Genomic DNA, 24,518 nt, shown 5'->3' with positions numbered 1-24,518 from the left:
GCTCTTAAAAAAAAAAAACCATCGAGCTCTTAGCTACCATAATTTCATCTGCAACCTTAATTCAACTTTCCCACTTGGTCTAGACGTTGTATTCTTAATGTAGAGAGAGATTCTACTTGCTAATATTTCATTTAAATTGTTTTGCCAGTATTTACTTATAAGACTATGATGTAGTTGCTTTGTTTATTGCTTTTTATTTTTACTCTTTCTGTAACTGTGTGATTCTGGTTTTAGAAAGAGAACTAAAATGCTTTGCTCCTTTTTTTTTTTTTAAGTTCTAGAACCATTTCAAATGATAAGAATTATCTGTCCCTTAAAGGCCTGAATGAATTCAGTCATGAAAGTGGATGTTTTTGAAAGGTAATTTAAAAAATAAATTTCTTGTTTCTTTTTCTTTCTTGTAATTGTTGGTCTGTTTAGGTTTTCATTCTCTTCTTGAGGAAGTTTAGGTGGTTTTTATTTCTAAAGTATCATGCAATTCACTCAAACTTTAAATTATCTAGGAAAAAAAAAACAAAAAACCTGACCAAACCCATCATGGTCAAGTTGATTCTGACTCATAGAGACCCTGTAGAACAGAGTAGAACTGCCCCACAGAGTTTCCAAGGAGCGCCTGGTGGATTTGAACTGCTGACCTTTAGGTTAGCATCTGTAGCTCTTAACCACTCCACCACGAGGGTTTCCAAATTATACTAGAGTTGTAAAATATTTTCTTATAATTTTTAAAATTTTATCATTCCATAACATATTTAATGCCGTGCTTCCCAATACTGCCCGTAATACACCACCCACTTTCCCTTTCTGCATCCTGCTAACGTAGCTATTTCATAAGGTTTGGCTGGATTAATATGCCAAGTTTCCATTATTATGATTATGTTAACACTGTGGAGCCATGTAGCATAATGGTATTTCATTTCCTTTCTTGTAAAATTTTCCCCTTGTGGATGCTAATAATTGTCATGTTTATTCATTTGCTTAGCCATCCGAGTACCTAATACTAATCATCTCCAACTCTCTTATGTAATCATTACTTTTTTCTAAGAACATTTAGACTCTTCAGATAGTATAAAATTTGAAGATATTCCTACAAACTCTGAAATTTTATGATGGTATAGATTGATGTGAGGTTGTGTGTATATGTGTTTGTTTTTGTCTTGTTTTTCATCCAGTTGTGTTGGACACTGTTTTGTTTTTTAAGTATTTATGATTTTCTTTTTCTTCTTTTTTCAGTTGAAGCATATTTTGTATATAGTGAAATACACAAATTTTGATGTAACAGTTTTGGCAGCTGCATCCATGTAACCTTCCTCCCTCAAATAAAGAACATTTCTCCCACCCCAAAAAATATCCCTTACTCCTTCCCATTAATTCCTGTCCTATTCCCCCCTCAGGCAACCACTGTTGATTACTCTAATTGTGGACCTTTTCAATGTGGAACATATCTTAAATTCTGGGTGTTTATCTTGTATTAATATCTAAAATAATTTTCCCACCAATTTTTTCTGTTCTCTTTTTCAGGAATGTCCTATTATTCAGATATTATATATTAGTCTTCCTATACAATTTTTTAATACAGATACTCATATTTCTTTATAATTTCTCTTCTATTTACCCTAGTTTTTCTCTTTTTCTTATGTCTGAGAGACTTTATAAGCTTTATCTTTCAAGTTCAACTGACATTTTTATTTCTGCTATCAAAATTTTAATTTCTAATATTTTCTTTTTTTTTATTATTCTTTGAATGTTCTTTTTCAATTAATACTCTATTCCTGCATGTGTGTACAATATTTGCTTATCTCTGAAGACATTAACCAATACCAGTTGTCATCATTTAACTCCAAGTCATGGCAATCTCGTGTGTCAGAGTAGGACTGTACTCCATAGAGTTTTCAATAACTGATTATTTTGAAAGTAGATTGCCAAACCTGAACATATTAACCCCCAAAAAAAAAAAAAAACCCGCTGCCATCGAGACATATTAGAGGTAGCTTTCTCTGTCTCTTTTCTTTCTATCGATTTCTTACTTCCTTTTTTTTTTTTTCTTTTTTTGTTTTGGTCTCTGTCTTTCCTGTTAGGAACTTTACCCAAATAGCTACTGATTCTAATGACTAAAGAAACTCTTGGGGCAGGCTAGGTCATACAGAGTGTTGAACTTCAGTTATATATTTAGGCTAGTTAATTGGAGGCCTTTCACTCTCAAGACACTTAGGTCATTACTTTGACACTGGACAGATTGCCCAGGAAGAAGTCTTCAAGCATCCTTCTAGGAAGGTATAGGCTAGGCTGATAGATTTTTTAGAGCAATAGGAAAAAGGGACAAAAACATGGAGTTTTTAGAATCCAGTATGTAGACTTTAAGGAGCAGTGCAGTGGTGGTGGTGCAGTCGTTAAGCACTCAGCTGCTAACCAGAAGTTTGGTGGTTCAAACCCAACAGCCTGCTTCCATAAAGATTTACAGCCCTGGAAACACTACAGGGAAATTCTCGTGTGTCCTATGAGTAGCTATGAGTCAGAATCTACTTGACAGCAATGGTTAGATATATAGACTTTAATTTAATCCACCTTTTTTCTAGTAGGATACCATGGATTTTCCTGATGTTTCTTCAGTACAGAGTTCATCTGACTTTCTTTTTGAAAATAATAAACTTCTAGTCTTTTGCTCAGGATAAGAGGAGAAATTTCCTGGCTGCATAGAATAAAAACAACAAAAACCCAATGCCGTCAAGTCGATTCCCACTCATAGCAACCCTATAGGCCAGAGTAGAACTGCTTGCAACCAGTCTTCGAGTTGTCATTGCTGTCTTTATCCCTACCTTCATTCATTCATTGCTTTTCTCTGATCCTACCGTATAAATTAGGAAAGGTGTGCATCAGGGTTGTATCCTTTCGCCACACTTATTCAATTGTATGCTGAGCAAATAATCAGAGAAGATGGATTATGTGAAGAAGAACACAGAATGAGGACTGGAGGAAGATTAATTAACAACCTGCAATAGGCAGATGACACAACCTTGCTTGCTGAAAGTGAAGAGAACTTGAAGCACTTATTGATGAAAATCAAAGACTACAGCATTCATTATGGATTACACCTTAACATAAAGAAAACAAAAATCCTCACAACTGGACCAATAAGCAAACCATGATAAACGTAGAAACTATTGAAGTTGTCAAAGATTTCATTTTACTGGAATCCACAATCAATGCTCATGGAAGCAGCAGTCAAGAAATCAGCCTGTGTATTGCCTTTGACAAATCTGCTGCAAAAGACCTATTTAAAGTGTTAAAAAAACAAAGATGTCACTTTGAGGACTAAAGTCTACCTGATTCAAGCCATGGTATTTTCATTCATCTCATATGCATATGAAAGCTGGACAGTGAATAAGGAAGACAGAAGAATTGACACCTTTGAATTGTGGTATTGGCAAAGAATACTGAATATACCATGCACTCCCAGAAGAATGAACAAATCTCTCTTGGAAGAAAAAAAAAAAAATGTTGGTTAGGAGCGAGGATGGCGAGACTTCATCTCATGTACGTTGGACATGTTATCAGGAGACATCAATTCCTGGAAAAGGACAACATGCTTGATAAAATAGAAAGTCAGTGAAAAAGAGGAAAACCCTCAGCGAGATGGACTAACACAATGGCTGCAACAGTGAGCTCAAACTTAGCAACAATTGCTAGGATGGTGCAGGACCCAGCATTGTTTTCTTCCATTGTACATACAGTTGCTATGAGTCAGAATCGACTCCAGGGCACCTAACAACATTAACGACACGGTGTAAATAGGATAACCTGGGGTGGGAGAGGTGTACTGTTGACTCAAGTTTCAGATTTCTGCCTTCCAGTTTCCTTTTCCAGCTGTTGCCTGCTCTCCAAGTGCTCACAGATTGTACAACAGTCTTCTTATAATGTTCCATTCCTTCTTTCTACTATCTTTCAAATACACACACACACAAATATACATGTGTGTGTGTTGTCTTTATATTACTTTTTAAAAAGAAGTTTAAAGAATACGTCCATGTTAAAAATAAACTGGATATTTTACACACTGTTATGAAACATGATAAGCAATAATATTCCATACTATATGAACATTGGTAAAACATAAGAGCCTGTATCTACTTAGTTTGACAGAATGGCAGTTAGTACTTGGAATTGTGTTTTATTTATTTATTTATTCTTTTCTCATCACACATACTATATTCATTAATTGTTTCAGTAGAGATCTGGTTACATATTTTTAAATTGTCCCGTTTTTAGATTTGCCTTAATAAAGTACTGTCTGTTAGGAAGATAACAGAGCTTTATGAGTAATCATTTTTACATTATGGGGAGTATAGTGGAAAAAACCTCTTTTAATTTTACTTCATTTAGTGCACGCAATGATTTGGTGATAATTTTAGTAAAGTCCTGCAAAAAATGGTGCAGATAAGTGCATAGATTCACATGTTGTTCAAAAATTGACTATAAGAAATGAGCATAAAACGCACACGTAAAGCAGTGAAGCAAATTTCCATAAGCCACATGGTTTAATATCATTGCTCTGCAGTCTTATAAGTTAATTTTAAAGCTTTAATCACACATACAGACAGAATGAGATTTATTAACATACACAAAATATGTTTTTTCACCATATTCATGTTGTATAATTAGGTTATTAGCTACATCATTTACTACATTTTTATGTGATAAAAACAGTTTAACTGTTAGCAGCTGCCTCTAAAATGCCTTTACATTTATTCAGATTTAAATTACCTGTTGACTTGAGTAAGTGATTATAATTTCGTCCTAACACTATGTAACATATGGTGTTTACATTCTTCTCAAGAGCTCCTTGAGGAAAAAAAGAAGTTTATAAAAACATCAATATAAATAGTAATTTAAAGAATGGACAAAAAATATCTGCAAAGATTAATTGTAGTTAATAGGTTATTAACTGGTTGTTAAAGTGTTTGAGTCCGCCTTATTGTATCCGTGATTTATGACATTGTGTTTTCAATTGTTTGCTTGCTGTTGACATGTTTATAATATATTCACTTTGAGCAATCTGTTTTCTAAACTGAGTTTTTAAAATTATTATCACAGAATTCATTTTAAGCTATGCGTTCCTTTTCTACAAAGCAAGACACTATTTTATTTCTATGTTCATAGACATAAAAATAGACTTCCACATATAAAAGGCATATAACTGAGTAGGTGTTTTAAAATAAAAAAAAAATATGAGAAAGAACATTTGTTTAAAACAAAATTAAGAGTTATAAAATCATTCAAAACTCCAGTATTAAAAAAACCCATTACCGTTGAGTCGATTGTGACTCATAGAAACTCACTCTGTAAACCAAAAACCAAACCCAGTGCCGTCGACTCGATTCCGACTCATAGCAACGCTATAGGTCAGAGTAGAACTGCCCCATAGAGTTTCCAAGGAGCGCCTGGTGGGTTCGAACTGCTGACCTTTTGGTTAGCAGCCGTAGTACTTAAACACTAAGCCACCAGGGTTTCCAGCAACTCTATAAAAAAAAAGGTAGGTGTAAATTTAAAATGTTCTATGTGCCACGAGTTTTCTAGTTAGAATGTTGCAGCTGATCAACCGTGAAGCTCTTTAAATCTATGGCTTATTCAAAAGGTAGCTATGGTACAACTTTAATTCACTGAGCATTCTTATAGAGTGAATTGTGTCCTGGAAAATATATGTTGTAAATCCTACTCCCTATTTTTTTTTTTTTTTATACTTGTTGGGTGGCGCAGTGGCTAAGTGCTTAGCTGCTAACAGAAGGACAGGCAATTCAAACTCACCAGCCACCCTGCAGTCTGCTTCCATAAAGATTTACAGCCTTGGAAATTCTATGGGGCAGTTCTATTCCATCTTAATGGGTCAGTATGAGTCAGAATAAACTCGAAGGCAGTGGGTTTTGGATTACTGGGTATATTTGTGGGTGTAATTCAGTTAGGAATGGGGCTTTCTCTGTTATGTTAATGAGACCATATCAGTGTAGAGTGTGGCCTAAACTTTTTAGATGTGCAAAGAGCAGATTAGGCACAGAAGAAAGGAAGCATAAAAGGAGAAGACGCATGCTACATGAAGATCTCCAAGGAAAAGAGAAATAGAAGCTGAAAAGAAACAAGGACCTTTCCCTAGAGCTGATATAGACAGAAAGCTTTTCCCTAGTACCAGTGCTCTGAATTTGGACTTCTAGCCTCCTAAACTGTGAGAAAATAAATTTCTGTTTGTTAAAGCCACCCACTTGTGGTATTTCAGTTACAGCAACACTAAATAACTAAGACACTTACAATGAGCTAGGCACATTTTAACATGTTTTATGTATATTTTTTTCTGAAATATATAAAACCTTCACTGTAATCCTATGAGTAAGGCTAACCATTTTTAATCCCATTTTCTATAAGAAGAAACTGAGGCTCAGGATATTTAATATATATGTTCAATATGCCTCTAATCAGTGGCAGAGCTAGACTGGTTTTTAACACCAGTGTTTTTAGCTACTATGCTATGCTACTTCTCTGATTGCAGCCAACACTTCTGTTTTTGCAGAATAATGCAGCCCACATTTTACTTTGAGATTTAAGAAACATATTGTATTCCGTACTCACAGGACTATGGTCTTTCCTCTCTAACCTTATCAAGACTACTTCTAGGGACTTAATGTGCACCAAAAGTAATTTATTAAGGACCTGCATTTGAATAAGCATAGGTAATCTTGATATATATTTTTATATATATATAAAAATATATATATATTTTTGTTTCTGTGCATTTACCTATTCTAAATATTTCATATAATTGGGATCATGTAGTATTTGTCCTTTTCTGTCTGACTTATTTCACTTAGCATAATATTTTCAGGGTTCATCCATATTGTAGCACGTATCAGAACTTCATTTCTTTTTATGGCTGAATTATATTCAGTTGTATGTGGTCTTAGTTTCTTGGCACTGCTATAACAGAAATACCACAAGAGGATGGTTTTAAAGAACAGAAATTTATTTTCTCATAGTTTAGGAGGCTAGACATCTGAATCCGGGGCACCGGCTCTATGTAAGGCTCTCTCTCTGTCATCTCTAAGGGAAGATCTCTTTCACTTTCTGTATACCAGGCATTCCTTGATTCCTTGGTGATCCCCACATGGCATGTATCTTCTGTTTATGCTTACTTCTCTATGCCTAATCTGCTCTTTTTATATCTCAAAAGTGAGTAGAACCCTGGTGGCCCAGTGGTTAAGAGCTTGGCTGCTAACCAAAAGTTTAGCAGTTTGAATCCACCAGCCGCTCCTTGGAAACCCTATGGAGCAGTTCTACTCTGTCCTATAGGGTCAGAATCACCTAGATGGCCAGAGGTTTGGTTTGTTTTTATACTTATATGGCCTCATTAACATAACAAAGAAAATCCTATTCCAAAAAATAGGATTATATCCAGAAGAATAGAGGCTTTGATTCCAACACGTATTTTTGAGGGACACAGCTCAATCCATAATGTATCTTTGTAGAATATTTTGTTTATCCATTTTTCTGTTGATGGACACATGAGTTGTTTCCACCTTTTGGCTATCATGTGAATATGCTGCAATGAACATTGGTGTGCAAGTATTTGTCTGACTCCTGCTTTCAGTTCTTTTGGGAATATACCTACTAGTGGAATTGCTGGGACCCCATGTGTGTCACAGTGGAACTGTGATCCATAGAGTTTTCAGTGCTGATTTCTAGAACTAGATAGCTAGATATTTCTCCCGAGGTACCTCTGGGTGGACTTGAACCTCCAACTCTTCGGTCAGCAGGCAAGCATGTTAACAATTTTTACTACCCAGGGACTCCATATACATACTTACATATGTAAACATATGATATGCATAGAAAAAAGGATTTGTGATCATTACTTATAACAATAAAAATCACAATAATGTGCTCTTTCATACTACTGAATCTTCTAGTTGAAAAAAATTTTGAGTGTTAATAAATTTACTCTGATCTAGTCCATTTTTATCCAATTTATACATAGAATTTGCCTGAAAATTATGTACCATTTAAGGTACAAGCTATAATTCAGGCAGAAGAAAGAGTTGAGTGTTTAGTTTGATGTGACCCATTATGGTGAAGTTATTTAACACTCACCTTGAAAGCAGTCTTCTCCCTCTATACCCGTTCTTTCCCTTCTTTCCCTTTCCTGTGTCTAATCTTCTCCTGATTTGAACACCTTGGTATCGTCTTCGTTACCTTGTTTCGGTTAGAATTTGCATTCAGTTAAAACATAAAATAACAATGACTTAAGCTTTATTTGATTTACTGTTACACATAAATATTCTGGAGGTAAGCAGTCCAGAGAGGGTAGGGCTTCTCCTGGAAGTTGTCTGGAACTCTATTTTTATTGTTCTGCTCTTTTTTCCTGCCTTAAAGGCCCCGTCATAGTCTCCTATAGTTAATGAAGCTCCTGCCTTCACATCCGTCTTCCAGGTAGCTTGTTGTTAGGTGCCGTCGAGTCGGTTCCGACTCATAGCGACCCTATGCATAACAGAACGAAACACTGCCCAGTACTGCACCATCCTTACAATTGTTGTTACGCTTGAGCTCATTGATGCAGCCACTGTGTCAGTCCACCTCGCTGAGGGTCTTCCTCTTTTCCGCTGACCCTGTACTTTGCCAAGCATGATGTCCTTCTCCAGGGTCTGATTCCTCCTGACATGTCCAAAGTATGTAAGATGCAGTATCGCCATCTTTGCTCCTAAGGAACATTCTGGTTGTACTTCTAAGACAGAATTGTTACTTCTTTTGGCAGTCCGTAGCATATTCGCCAATACCACAATTCAAAGGCGTCAGTTCTTCTTTGGTCTTCTTTATTCATTGTCCAGCTTTCACATGCATATGATGCATTTGAGAATACCATGGCTTGGATCAGGCTCATCTTAGTCTTCAAGGTGACATCTTTGCTCTTCAACACTTTAAAGAGGTCCTTTGCAGCAGATTTACATAATGCAATGTGTCTTTTGATTTCTTGACTGCTGCTTCCATGGCTGTTGATTGTGGATCCAAGTAAAAATGAAATCCTTGACAGCTTCAGTCTTTTCTCCATTTATCATGATGTTGCTCATTGGTCCAGTTGTGAGGATTTTTGTTTTCTTTATGCTGAGGCACAATCCATACTGAAGGCTGTGGTCTTTGATCTTCATTAGTAAGTGCTTCAAGTCCTTTTCACTTTCAGCAAGCAAGGTTGTGTCATCTGCATAAAGCAGGTTGTTAATGAGTCTTCCTCCAATCCTGATGCCTGTAAGTTTGTCATACTGTGGGGCTTGTGTGTTGCTGTGATGCTGGAAGCTATGCCGCTGGTATTGAGATACCAGCAGGGTCACCCATGGAGGACAGGTTTCAGCTAAGCTTCCAGACTAAGACAGACTAGGAAGAAGGACCCGGCAGTCTACTTCTGAAAAGCATTAGCCAGTGAAAACCTTATAAATAGCAGTGGAACGTTACAGGTAGCAGTAGGGAGGAGATGGGGAAGGAGAAAGGAGACATTTGCTAGCTGAGTCTTTCTTCTACATACAAAGGGCCACACTGGAAACTCCGCACAATACTTCTGCTTTTGTCTCAGTGTAAAGTAAGCTGGAAAATGTAATCTTTTGATTGGATAGATTGCTACCCCAAATAGATCGTTACTGAGGAAGAGGGGGAGAGTGGATATTGATAGGCAAATAAGTCTATGTGAAATCTACTTCTTAGTTTCTACTGATGTTAGTTATTGGCATATGTTTATTTTCCCATATTTTCTCTCCAAAGAATTCATCCCATTATTGTGCTCTCTTAGTGTTTGCCACCGCATCTAGCAGTGTCTTTTTGGGTGGGTTTGTCACAGTAGTTAGTAACTGCTTGTTAAATTTGAATTCAGATGCCTGAAAAATATTAGTTTCGTTTCATTAGCACCTTATGCTGGCAGATGGTAAAAAGCTGGAGAAGCCTTGTCTTCTGCGTTGTTGGCACTTTTACAGATATTTTAAAAACAAGAAAAATGAACACATTGTTTTTAGTACCATATTGTCACATGTAAATTGACAAATTACCTACTTAAATTTGAAAGAAATCCCAACTGAGGTATCAGCAGTCTTTGAAAGAGAACCATTAGCGATGCAAACACTGCTAGCAGTGATTTGTATTAAATAAAATAAACACAAATTTGAACTTCCTATAGGAATTTGTGAATGAAAGGGCCATAAGTTACCTTAATGAAGTTAAAGGCAGGGGAAAAAAAAAGCCAACAGTTCTTGCTCCTTTGACTAAATTATATGTGCCATGAAATTTAAAGCTCTAAAATGTATTTTTTGTTTTATTCAGAATGTTTTGACTTTATTTGAAAGCCAAGCTTTTGAAACACATAAGAAAATATTTTATAATACTTCATGATACTAAATTTTTTTATTTTCCTTCCAATGCCAAATAGGACCTCCATGATTTGTATAATTGTAATGATTTTTATTAACATTACATTTCTTTTGATGTCAACTTTACCTTCAAGAATGATATACATACAAGTAATCAATTTAGGCTTTTTAATTGAAGTTAAACTAATAAAAAGTTATTTTTCAGTGTCTTAGTTTCTGAGCTATCTGCAGATTGATAAGTTTTATGACATTACATAATATATGTAATGCTGTCAGCTTTATGTCATGATGCCAAATAGCCGTTATTTTTAATTTGAGGTATTTCTCTGGTGGTCCAGTTGTTCAGCGCTCAGCTGCTTAACAAAGGTCGGCAGTTCGAACCCATCAGCTATTCCACAAGAGAAGCGGCAGCTTGCTTCTTTAAAGATTTAAAAAAAAAAAAAAAAACCTGTAGATGTAGAGCTGATTCTGACTCATAAAGATTACAGCATTGGAAAGCCTATGAGACAGTTCTACTCTGCCCCATAGAGTTGCTATGAGTTGGAATTGACTCCACATGGTGATTTTTTGTTTGTTTGTTTTTGTTTTCTTTTTTTTTGTCAGGTTATACACAGACATCTCCACACATCTTTCAGTTTGTTGTACTGTGGTGGCTTGCATGTTGCTGTAATGCTGGAAGCTATGCTATTGATATTTCAAATAACGGCAGAGTCACCCTAGAATAACCACTGAACAGGTTTCAGTGGTTATTCCAGACCAAGAAAGACTAAGAAGATGGACATGATAGTCTACTTCTGAAAAAATTGGCCAGAGAAAACCTTATGAATAGCTGCAGAATGTTGTCTGGTATAGTGCCAGAAGACGAGCCCCTCAGGTTGGAGGGCACTCAAAATACAACTGGGGAACAGCTGCCACCTCAAAGTAGAGTCAACCTTAATGACGTGGATGGAATCAAGCTTTCAGAATCTTCATTTACTGAGGTCACACAACTCATATTAAAAAGAAACAACTGCAGACACCCATTAATAATTAGAACATGGAATGTATGAAATATGAATCTAGGAAAGTTGGAAGTTGTCAAAAATGAAATGGACCACATAAAAATCAATGCCCTATACGTTAAAAGCTGAAATAGACTGGTATTGGGCCATTTTGAATCAGACAATCATATGGTCCACTATGCTGGGAATGACAGATTGAAGAGGAATGACATCACGTTCATCATCAAAAAGAACATTTCAAGATCTATCCAGAAGTACAATGCTGTCAGTGATGGGACAATACCCATAAGCCTATAAGGAAGGCAAGTTAACGCAAATATTATTCAAATTTTTGCACTAACCTCTAATCCCAAAGATGAGGAAATCAAATATTTTTACCAACTTTTGCAGCCTGAAATTGAGCAAACATGCAATCAAAGTGCATTGATAATTACTGGTGATTAAAATGCAGAAGTTGGAAACAAAGAAGATCGGTAGTTGGAAAATATGGCCTTGGTGACAGAAATAATGCCTAAGATCACAGGATAGAATTTTGCAAGTCCAATGACTTCTTCATTGCAATTACCTTATTTCAACAACATAAACGGCAACTGTACACATGGAACGTGCTGGATGGAATACATAGAAATCAAATCGATTACATCTGTGGAAAAAGACGATGGAGAAGTTCAATATTACCAGTCAGAAAAAGACCAAGAGCTGACTGTGGAATAGACCATCAATTGCTCATAAGCAAGTTCAAGTTGAAGCTGAAGGAAATTAAAGCAAGTCCACGAGAGCAATAATACGACCTTGAGTATATGCCACCTGAATTTAGAGACCATCTCAAGAATAGATTTGATGTGTTGGACACTGATGACCAAAGACCAGACGAGTTGTGGAATTACATTAAGGGCATAATCTATGAAAACGCAAAAGGTCATTAAAAAGACAAGAAAGAAAGGACCAAAATGGGTGTCAGAAGTGACTCTGAAACTTGCTCTTGAACATCGAATAGCTAAAGCAAAAGGAAAAAATGATGAAGTAAAAGAACTGAACAGAAAATTTCGAGGGACAGTTTGAGAAGACAAAGTATTATAATGACATGTGCAAAGAGCTTGAGGTAGAAAACTGAAAGGGAAGAACACGTTTGGCATTTCTCAAGGTAAAAGAACTGAAGAAAAAATTCAAGCCTTGAGTTGCAAGAGTGAAGGATTCCATTGGGAAAATACTAAATGACACAGCAAGCATCAAAAGAAGATGGAAAGAATACACAGAGTCACTATACCAAAAAGAATTGGTCACTGGTGAGACATTTCAGGAGGTAGTATATGATCAAGAGCCAATGATATTGAAGGAAGAAGTCCAAGCTGCACTGAAGGCATTGGCTAAAAACAAGACTCCGGGAACTGATGAAATACCAATTGAAGTATTTAAACAAATGGTTGCAGTGCTAAAGGTGCTCACTTGTCTATGCCAAGAAATTTGGAAAACAGCTTCCTGGTGAACTGACTGCAAGAGATCCATATTTTATGCCCGTTCCAAAGAAAGGTGATCCAACAGAATGATGAAATTAACTAACAATATCATTAATATCACACATGGGCAAAATCTTGCTGAAGATTGTTCAAAAGCACTTACAGCAATACATTGACAGGGAACTGCCAGAAGATCTAGCCAAATTCAGAAGAGGTCATGGAAGGAGGGATATCATTGCTAATGCCAGATGGATCTTAGCTGAAAGCGGAGAATACCAGAAAGATGCTTACCTGTGTTTTATTGACTGCAAAGGCATTAGACAATGTGGGTCATAGAAAATTATGACTAATATTGCAAAGAATGGGAATTCCAGAAGACTTAATTGTGCTCTTGAGGAAACTGTACATAGATCAAGAGGTACCTGTTCAAACAGAACAAGGGGATACTGTGTAGTTTAATTTGAGGAAAGGTGTGTGTTAAGATTGTATCATTTCACTATATTTATTCAATCTGTATGTTGAGCAAATAATCCAGGAAGCTGGACTGTATGAAGAAGAATGTGGCATCAGGATTGGAGGAAGACTAATTAACAACCTGTCATATGCCCATGACACAACCTTGCTTGCTGAAAATGAAGAAAATAATTTCAGAAGTAAAGAGCCACAACAATTGGTACATTGGTAAATGTTTAATATAATAGCCAGATCTTCAGATTAAAAAAAAAAAAAAGTACTAATTGATAGCATTTGTCAATTTTTTGTGTGGTGTAAATGTTCCCACCCTTGTCACTTTCAACCTACCGAAACAAGTCACTGGTCTTGGAATTGGAAAAAGATGAGCATGATCAGCTCTTGCAAAGCAGTGAGAGGCTACTGCAGCAAAGTCATGGGAAACTGCTAAATTGTTCATCACTTTTAGTATACCCATGAGGTTCTCATGGTCTGATAGATCTGAGGATCTAGTAGCCATCACAGTACTCTTCCATTCTTATGACTTGTCTTCTGTGGTGCTTTTTCATTATTTGCCTTTCTGCTCTGCTATTGCTTAACTTCTTCAACTTTACGTGTTTTTTCTGCCTGGTAACTTCTGATTAGTATTGGCTTCTGTTGTCTCATTAATTCCTATCATGTAATGTCTTCTGTTTACTGATGATTGTTTGCTTGTGTCCTATCTACTCTCTACTCTTCTCTATATTCAAACTTGTTGAGAAAAATTTATGATAGATTTGCACGTATAAGGTACCTAAGTTAATGTTCTCATTAAAGGTCTTTTCTTATCTACTATCAGTTTTAGAGCTAAGCTACCCCCACCCCCCCATTCGTTCAGTTATGACTAGCATCACAGAATCATCTGACACAATAAAATAAAACCTATAAATTAAAAATTTCTCAGAAAAGGCTGTGGAAATCGCAAATTATTCAATGCTTCATAGATATGTACCTGGTGATACTATGTACAGCCTTTTGGTGAGAGAGGGCCATGAAGTAGATTATACACTCTTAAGGACAGGGAAGAGCATGTGCCACAATTTATAAATCTCTGTAAGACTAGTGTGTGTTCGTATACACAAAGTACTGCTGATATAATTTGGGTGCATAGAATAATTAACATTCTCCTGTAAGCTTGATCTCATGGTCTTACATTGCAAATATTCTTTCTTAAGATGTCCAATACAAAAAAAAAAAAAATCAAACCTGTTGCTCGAGTCAGTTCCAAATGTTGTTGTGAGGTGCCGTCGAGTTGGTTCCAACTCATGTACAACAATATGAAACACTGCCCAGTGTGCGTCATCCTCACAGTTGTTGCTATGTTTGACTCTATTGTTGCAACCACTGTATCAATACATCTTGAGGGTCTTCCTCTTTTTCACCGATTATCTACTTTACCAAGCGTGATGTCCTTCTCGAGAGACCCGTCCCTCCTGATAACACGTCCAAAGTGTATGCAACAAATGAAGCCTCATCATCCTTACTTCTAAAGAGCATTCTGGCTATACTTCTGCCAAGACCAATTAGTTCATTCTTCTAGCAGTCCATGGTATATTCAGTATTCTTTACCAGCACCGTAATTCAGAGGCCGTTCTTTTATATTCATTATCCGGCTTTCATGTGCCTATGAGGTAATTGAAAAAACCACGGATTAGGTCAGGTGCACCTAAATCCTCAAAGTGACATTTTTGTCTTTTAACTCTCTAAAGAGGTCTTTTGCAGCAGATTTGCCCAGTGCAATACCTTGTTTATTTCTTGACTGATGCTTTCATGGGTGTTGATTGTGGATCCAAGTAAAATGAAATCCTTGACAACTTCGATCTTTTCTCTGTTTATTATGATGTTGTTTATTGGTCCAGTTGTGAGGATTTTTGTTTTCTTTATGTTGAGGTTTAATCCATACTGAAGACTGTAGCTTTTGATCTTCATCAGAAAGTGCTTCAAGTCCTCTTCACTTTCAAGAAGCAAATAATCTGAGAAGCTGAACTAAGAAGATGTCCAAATGTTATCTATAAATTTAAGTCAAGCAGAAAGCCTAAATTCAAAGATGTATGAAACAACATGGAAAATTGCAGCTATGACATATCTATCTCTCTATCTCTCTATCTATACATACATAACATACATACATACATACATACATACATACATACATACATACATTTGTTGGTGTTGTTAGTTGCTGCTGAGTAAATTCTAAGTAGAATTGCTCCATAGCTGTTTTCAAAGCTGTTGCCTTTTGGAAGCAGATTGCTAGGCCTGTCTTCCGAGGCTTCTCTGGTTGAGTTCAAAGCACCAAACGTTTGGTGACATATATGTAGCCTTTTGGTGAAACAGGAGTCAAGAGTTTAACTGCTTGACCCACACAGGTACTCCTATAATACTAAGCATTTCTAAACACATACATTTATCTTCAGGAATAGAAAATCTGTGTTCACAAAGTAGATTTACTATTTCTCAACAATTTCACACATGCCCCATAGGTGTGTATTAAAAAATAATGATGACCAGGTCAAGAGGAGAATGATTAATTTCACGAAATTTACAAAAAGATTATAACTTTGAGTTAAAGAAAGGTAAATATGTATGGCTAAAATAACTATGAAGCTTCTTAGATGCCATGATAGAAACATTTTCTTTAAAAATTATTTTATTTTAATATTGAGAAAGTTTATAGATGAAATATAAATTTTCCCCTAAGAAAATTAAATTTATAAGCATGGATTTCTTCAGGTAATTTTGCTATGGTGAAAAAAAATGTATCAAATGTTAAAATAGTCTTTAACGATAGTTATTAGCTACTTAGAATAAGACATGCAGGGTATATAATAAACCAGTGAATAAAGGAGCTAATATATGCCATTTTCGGTTGAAAAGTGACTATAATCCCAACCAGTGAATTATTTTTAGAATACAGTCAAGATATTATATTCACCTACAATATGAATGTTCACTATGCATACTTTTATTCTTTTTTAATGTTTGAGTTACACCGCTATTAATAAGACCTTAACATTAACATCTAGCTGAGACAGATATGTGCTCATGTGTATTTTCCTATCATATAAAATCTGCAGTCTTCTTCAGTAATTTGAATTTTTATCTTGTAATTTTCCATCTTTTACAGCATTTACTATCACACTGATAAAGTTGAAGTATTGTTCTCTACTAATGTTTGAAAAAAATGACATAAAGCAAACCTGGCAAGACTATTTATAATTCATTTAAGATATTGAAAAAAATTTTATCTAATTTGTTGGTAACAAGCTACTTAAAATACAGACTAGGAAAAAAAAAATTATCAGACTTTCAATGTATTAAAACTATTCTGTTTAAAGCAATGGAAATTTTTAATGTCACTGAGGGACTTCATAGTCTAGTGAATAAAAATATTGGTTTTAGAAATAGATCTAGGTTGAATCTTTGCTCTGATTCTTATTATATGCCTACAGATAAGTCCATTTATGTTTTCACTAGATGAGTTATATGCTTTGACATTATAAAAATAAATAAGGCAGACAGAGTCTTCGCCTTAATGCACTTTTCTGTCTTTTGGTGAATACAAACCATCAATGAATATGCAGAGTACGATCATAGAGAAGTATAAAGAACTGTGTGATTAAAGAGTCAAAAAAAAAAAAGAACAAGCTGGTGGCCATCAAGTGGTTTCTGACTCATGGCAACCCAGTGTGTTACCTAGTAGAACTGCTTTCTAGGGCTTTTTTTTTTTTTTTTTTTTTGGCTGTAATCTTTACAGAAGAAAATCACCAAACCTATCTTCCATGCTTGCATAGTGGTTAAGAGCTCTGCTGTTAACCAAAGGTCAGCAGTTTGAATCTACCAGCTATTCCTTGGAAACCCTATGGGGCAGTTCTACCCTGTCCTGTCGGTTTGCTCTGAGTTCAGAATCGACTGGATGGCAAAGTTTTTTTTTTTTTTTTTCATTTTCCGTAGTAACACTGGATGAGTTTGAACAACCAATCTTTAGATTAGTAAACAAGTTCGAAGCATTTGTGCCACCCAGGGGTCTCCTGGATTAAAGAGCCAATGGTGTTTAATATATTTTAAGACTCAGAATGGTGTCTTTAGAAAAGTGTTGTTCAAACTGACACTTGAAGACAGATTAAAAATTAGTCACATGGACCTAATTTTATGGAATGACAACTGTTGTGTTTAGTTTCCGTTGAGTCTGCTCCAGATCATGGTGACCTCGTGTACACCAGAATGAAGCATTGGCTGGTCCTGAGCTATCTGCAGAATTGCTGATAATGTTGTGCCCCTTGTTGCAGCTGTTGTGTCTTTGCATCTCATGGAGGGTTTCTCTTGTTTTTGCTGACCCTTTACTTTACCAAGCATGGTGTTCTTTTCTAGCGATTGGTCTTTCCTGAGACATGTCTAAAGTAAGTGAGATGAAGTCTCGCCATCCTCACTTCTAAGGAGCATTCTGGTTGTACTGCCTCCAAGACTGATTTGTTGGTTCTTCTGGCAGCCCATGCTATGTTCATTATTCCTTAGCAACACTATAATTCAAATGTGTCAATTCTTCTTTGATCTTGATTTTTCATTGCCCAGCTTTTACATGCATATGAGGCCATTGAAAAGGCCATAGTTTGGGTCAGAAACTCCTTGGTCATCAAACTGACTTCTTTCCTTTTTAACACTTTAAAGAGATCTTTCGCAGTACATTTTCCCAATACCATAGGTGGTTTGATTTCTTGACTGCTGCTTTATGAGCATTTCTTGTTGATCCAAGTAGAATGAAATCCTTAACAACTTTAATTTCTTAGCCACTTATCATGGTGTTGTTTGTTGGTCCAGGTGTGAGAATTTTTGTTTCCTTCATGTTCTCTATGTTGTAATAATAATAACACATAATTTGCAGGGTTCAGCAAAATTAAATTTACACATGTAAAACTTCTAACACAGCCCCGTCACATGGCACATGTTGAATAAGTGTTAGGTGATGCTATTTTTGTTTCTGACGATAGTTAAGACTCTGTACCTACACAATTTTGTACACAATTTTGTAGTGCCTTACGATTTAGTCTATGATAGCAATTACCTAATTGTGCCTTAACTATTTCTTTTTTTTAAAACTGTCTTCCTAATAATACTGTAAATTCAGCAATTTTATCTTATTCACCTTTGTGTGTTCATCTGAGCACATTACTTGGAATTTAGTATGTGTTTGTTAAGTTTTTCTTTAATGAATAATTAACCTAATGGATGGGGAAAACCTCCTTTTAGTCATCCATATGGGTTGTTGTTAGGTGCCGTCGAGTTGATTTCGACTATAGTGACCCTATAGGACAGAGTAGAACTACCCCATAGGGTTTCCAAGGCTATATTCCTTATGGAAGCAGACTGCCACATCTTTCTCATGCAGAACGGCTGGTGGGTTCAAAGCTCAGACTTTCCAGTTAGCAGCCAAGCACTTAACCACTGTGCCACCAGGGCTCCTTGAAAGAAATAAAAGACGTCCTAAATAAATGGAAGGACAGTCTGTGCTCATGGATCAGAAGATTTAATATTGTTGAGATGTCAATACTGCCTAAAAAAAAGTATAAAATTTGACACAATACAAACAAAATTCCAGAAGCCTGTTTCACAGAACTGGAAAAGCCAATCCTCAGATACGTATTGGACTGCAAAGAACCCCAAATAGTGATAACCATCTTGAAAAAGAAGATCAGAGTAGGAGTACTCACAGTTCTCGATCTCAAAACACTCGAATTGCAGCTGCTGTTCCCGATGTAATTTCATTGCTTGAGCCAATTAATACATCTCTTAGTACCTGGTTTGCAGCTATCAATCTGACTAATGCCTTTTTCTCCATATGTGTTTCGAAGGACCATCAGAAGCAGTTTGCCAGCAATACACCATCACTTGCCTACATCAGAGCTATATCAACTCTTCAGCCCTGTCATAATTTAGCCCACAGGGACCCTGATTGTTCTTCCCTTCCACAAGACATCACACACTGGTCCATTACATTGATGAAAGTATGCTGATTGAACCTATTAAGGAAGAAATGTCAATGATTCTGGACTTTTTGGTAAAACATTTGTGTGCTAGAGGGTGGGAAATTAATTCCACAAAAATTTAGGCATCTTCCACCTCAGTGAAATTTCTAGGGGTCCAGTGGTGTGGGGCATGTCGAAATATTCCTTCTAAAGTGAAGGATAAGTTATTGCATCTGGCTCCTCCTACAACTAAAAAGGAGGCATAGTGCCTAGTGGGCCTCTGTGGATTTTGGAGGCAACATATTCCTCATTTGGGTGTGTTACTCTGGCCTATTTGTCAAGTGGCTTGAAAAGCTGCTAGTTTTGAGTGGGGCCCAGAACAAGAGAAGGCTCTGCAACAGGTTCAGACTGCTGTGCAAGCCACTGTGCCACTTGGGCCGTATGATCCAGCTGATTCAATGGTGTTTAAAGTATCTGTGGCAGCTAGAGATGCTATTTAGAGTCTTTGGCAGGCCCTTATTGGTGAATCACACTGCAGACCCTAGGAATTTTGGAGCAAAGCCCTGCCATCCTCTGAAGATAACTACCGTCCTTTTGAGAAACAGCTTTTGACTTGTTACTGAACCATAGTAGAGACTGAATGCTTAACCATGGGACACCAGGTCACCATGTGGCCTGAGCTGCCCATCATGAACTGGCTGTTGTCTGACCCACAGAGTCATAAAACTGAACATGCACAGCAGCATTCCATCATTAAATGGAAGTGGTATGTATGAGATCGGGCTCGAGCAGGACCTGAAGGCACAAGTAGGTTGCATGAGGAAGTGGCCCAAATGCCCATGGCCTCCACTCCTGTCACATTATCTTCCATCTCCAAGTCTGCACCTATGGCCTCATGGGGAGTTCCTTATGATCAGTTGACTGAAGAAGAGAAAACTTGTGCCTGGTTTACAAACGGTTCTATGCCATATACAAGCACCACTCAAAAGTGGACAGCAGCGGGACTACAGCCCCTTTCTGGCAACTCCCTGAAGGACTGTAGTGAAGGGAAACCCTCCCAATGGGCAGAACTTTGAGCAGTGCACCTGGTTGTTCACTTTGCTTTGAAGGAGAAATGGCCAGATGTGCGACTGTAAACTGATTAATGGGCTGTGGCCACTGGTTTGGCTGGATGGTCAGGTACGTGGAAGGAACATGGTGGAAAAATCAGAGACAAGAATTTATGGGGAAGAGGTATGTGTATCGACCTCTCTGATTGGACCAAAGAAGTAAAGATATTTGTGTCTCATGTGAATGCTCACTAAAGGGTGACCTCAGCAGAGGATAATTTTAACTGTCAAGTAGGTAGGATGATATGTCCTGTGGAAACCACTCATCCTCTTTCCCCAGCTACTCCCATCGTTGCCCAATGGGCTCATGAACAAAATGGCCATGGTGGCAGGGATGGAGGTTATGTGTGGGCCCAGCAACATGGACCACTATTCACCAAGGCCGACTTGGCTACAGCCACTGCTGAGTGCTCAATCTGCCAGCAGCAGAGATCAACACTGAATCCCCAGTATGGCACCATCCTTTGAGGTGATCAGCCAGCAACCTGGTGGCAAGTTGATTACATTTGACCACTTCTGTCAGGGAAAGGGCAGCATTTTGTCTTTACTGGTATAGGCACTTACTCTGGATATGGATTTGCCTTCCCTGTATGTAGTGCTTCTGCCAAAACTATCATCTGTGGACTTATAGAATGCCTTATCCACTGTCATGGTATCCCACACAGCATTGCCTCAGATCAAGAGACTCACTTCACAGCAAATGAAGTGCAGCAGTGGGCCCACGCTCGTGAAATTCACTGGTCTTACCATGTTCCCCATCATCCTGAAGCTGTTAGCTTAATAGAACAATGGAATGGCCTTCTAAAGACACAATTATGGTGCCAGCTAGGTGGTAATACTTTGCAGGGTTGGGGCAGTGTTCTCCAGGAGGCTGTATATGCACTAAATCAGCGTCCAATATATGGTGCTGTTTCTCCCATAGCCAGGAGTCAAGGGGTGGAAATGGAAGTGGCACCACTCATTATTACCCCACTGACCCACTTGCAAGATTTTTGCTTCCTGTCCCTGCAACCTTATGCTCTGCAGATCTAGGGGTCTTAGCTCCAAAGGGAGGAATGTTCCCACCTGAAGTCACATCACTGATTCCATTGAGCTGGAAGCTAAGTGCCACCTGGCCACTTATGCCTCTGGATCAACAGGCAAAGAAGGGAGTTACCATACTGGCTGGTGTGATTGATCCTGATTACCAAGAAGAAATCAGATTGATATTACATAATGGAGATAAAGAAGAGTATATCTAGAATACAGGAGATCCCCTAGGGCATCTCTTAGTACTTCCATGTCCTGTGATTAAAGTCAATGGAAAACTATAGCAACCCAATTCTGACATGGCTGCTAATGACCCAAAACCTTCAGGAATGAAGGTTCGAGTCACCCACCAGGCAAAGAACCACAACAGGCTGAGGTGCTTGCTGAGGGCAAAGGGAAAACAGAATGGGTGGTGGAAGAAGGTAGTTCTAAATACCAGTTATAACCATGTGACCAGTTGCAGAAATGAGGACTGTAATTGTTATGAGTATTCCTGCTTTATATGTGTGCATCAAAAATTTTTGTTTTCTTTACTTATAAAATATAAGATGTAAATGGGAATAGTGTGTTTTTGGTTGTACCTGTGTTTGTTGTATCATGTTAGGTGCAAGTATGACTTTATAATTGTCTTTATTCAGAGATTATGTATGGTTTAAGGAGATGTGTACATGTCCCAGGTTGACAAGGGGTGGATTCTGATCATTAAGATTTTGTGTCAACTTGGCTGGGTCATAATTCTCAGTGTTTATATGTGATCACTCCTGTGATGGAATCTGCTGTGAGTATCCAATCAGTTGAAAGGGATTTTCTTTAGGGGCATGGCCTGCATCCAGATATAAGCAGTTGTTCTGACTTTTTGGCTTGCTGTGGATACTGTGGCTGCCTCCTGTTCATCTGACCTCCGGTTCTTGGGACTTGAGCTGTCTGCTTATCTGCCAATCTTGGGATTCTTTGATCTTCACAGCCTGTGAGTGCATCCCTGCTCCCCGACCTGCCGATCTTGGGTTCACCAGCCCATGCAGCTGCGTGAATCAGGAGAAGTGTCGCGATCTTCCCTTCAAACTTGGGATTCATCAATATCAGGAGAAGTGTTGCGATCTTCCCGTCAAACTTGGGATTCATCAATATGCACAGCGTGTGAGCAAGAGCCCTGCTTTCTCACTTGCCTATCTTGGGTTCACCAGCCCCTGCGTCTTCACGAATCAGGAGAAGCCTCTATCCTAATCTACAGACTTGGGATATACCAGCCTCTACAATCACTTGAGCTGTTTCTTTGATATAAATCTCTCTCTACATATATATTTATATGCTTTACTGGTTTTGCTTCTCTAGAGTACCCAGCCGAAGACAGTGCCCATCAACAGAAGAATGGATAAACAAATTATGGTACATACACAGTGGAACACTGTGCATGATAAAGAACAGTGATGAATCTGCAAAATATCTCACAACATGGTTGAATCTGGAGGCCATTATACTGAGTGAAATTAGTCGCAAAAGAACAAATATTGTATGAGACCACTGTTATAAGAACTCAAGAAAAGGTTCAAACACAGAAGAAAGCATTCTTTGATGGTTATGAGGGTGGGGAGGGTGGGAGTCAGGAATTCACTAACTGGATAGTAGACAAGAATCATCTTAGGTGAAGTGAAGGACAACATACAATACAGGGGAAGTCAGCACACCTGTACCAGAGCAAAAGCTAAGAAGTTTCCTGAACTCACCCAAATACTTTGAGGGACAGAGTAGCTGGGGCTGGGGCTGGGGCCTGGGGACCATAGTTTTGGGGGACATATAGGTCAATTGGCATAACAAAATTTATTAAGAAAATGTTCTGCATCCCATTTTGGTGAGTGGTGTCTGGGGTCTTAAAAGCTTGCAAGTGGCCATCTAAGAGATGCATCAATTGGTCCCAACCTACTTGGAGAAAGGGAGAATGAAGAACACCAAAGACACAAGGGAAATATTAGCCCAAGAGACAAAAAGGCCACATAAACCAGAGACTCCATCAGCCTGAGACCAGAAAAACTAGATGGTGCCTGGCTACCACTAGTGACTACCCTGACAGAAAACACAATGGAGAGTCCTGGATAGAGCGGGAGGAAAGTGCGGAGCAGAACGAAAATTCACATAAAAAGACAAGACTTAATGGCCTGACAGAAACTGGAGGAACCCCCGAAAACTATGGCCCCCAGATGCTCTGTTAACCCAAAACTGAAGCTACTCCCAAGGCCCACTCTTCAGACAAACTTTAGACTGGACTATAAAACATAAAATAATACTCGTGAGGAGTGTGTTTCTTAGATCAATCACATACACGAAATCAGATGGGCAGCTCCTGTCTGGAGACAGGATGAGAAGGCAGGAAGGGACAGGAACTGGTTGAATGGGAACAAGAAACCCAGGGTAGAAAGGGGGGAGTGTGCTGTGACATTACAGGAATTGCAACTAATGTCTCATAATAATATATGTATAAATTTTTGTATGAGAAATTAAGCTGTAAATTTTCACCTAAAGCACAATTAAAAAAAAATCCAATTTGCAAAAGAAAAAAATATTATATTAAGTGGAGTAAGTATATTACAAAAGACAAATATTTTATGATCTCCCTAATATGAAATACTTAGACTAGTCAACCATGTAGAGATCACAGTTTAAGAGGGAGGCAAAAAGGGGAAATCATTGTTTAGGAAGCTTTGAGTTACCATTAATGATAATGGCCCTGGAAAATTTGGCAATGAATATCAGTGATGGCTGCACAGTGTGACTGATGTAATAAATTGGTGTTGCTAAATTTTACTCATGAAAAATGTATTGACAAATGTGTTATCTATATTTTTATATCAAAAAATAAAGGAACAAGAAAAAATGTCACTTGTACCTTGGCTATTATTAGTAATCCCTGTTCTTTTCACTGCTTGCCAGAAACTTTAATGATGACGTATATATTGTTAACCAGTATATATTTCTCATTAGTAAATAAACTGACCAACTATTTTGTAGTTATAAAATACTGTTTTCTTTATTCTATGAGGTATCTCACTGTTCTTCTTCTCCATTGGTGGTCGATTGCTCCTTTCTTTCTCCC

The 24,518-nt window shown here is 37.6% G+C and overlaps 1 protein-coding gene across 4 annotated transcripts in view; it reads left to right on the top strand.

Moving 5' to 3' along the window:
• CCSER1 (coiled-coil serine rich protein 1) overlaps positions 1-24,518 on the top strand; it is an 845,607-nt gene that overhangs the window by 620,702 nt on the left and 200,387 nt on the right. The window contains exon 8 of one of the 4 annotated variants that reach the window (XM_064285542.1): positions 19,179-23,013. The exons of the other annotated variants lie outside the window; for them this stretch is intronic. Coding sequence (XP_064141612.1) covers positions 19,179-19,340 — 162 coding nt within the window. The 3' untranslated portion in view covers positions 19,341-23,013. Of the gene's footprint in view, positions 1-19,178; positions 23,014-24,518 lie in introns of those variants that run through there. 4 annotated transcript variants of the gene reach the window in all.

The sequence above is a fragment of the Loxodonta africana genome, chromosome 5, assembly GCF_030014295.1.
Source record: "Loxodonta africana isolate mLoxAfr1 chromosome 5, mLoxAfr1.hap2, whole genome shotgun sequence".
Taxonomy (NCBI): domain Eukaryota; kingdom Metazoa; phylum Chordata; class Mammalia; order Proboscidea; family Elephantidae; genus Loxodonta; species Loxodonta africana.
The sequence above is the reverse complement of the archived record's forward strand: the minus strand, read 5'-3'. Positions and strand labels throughout refer to the sequence as shown.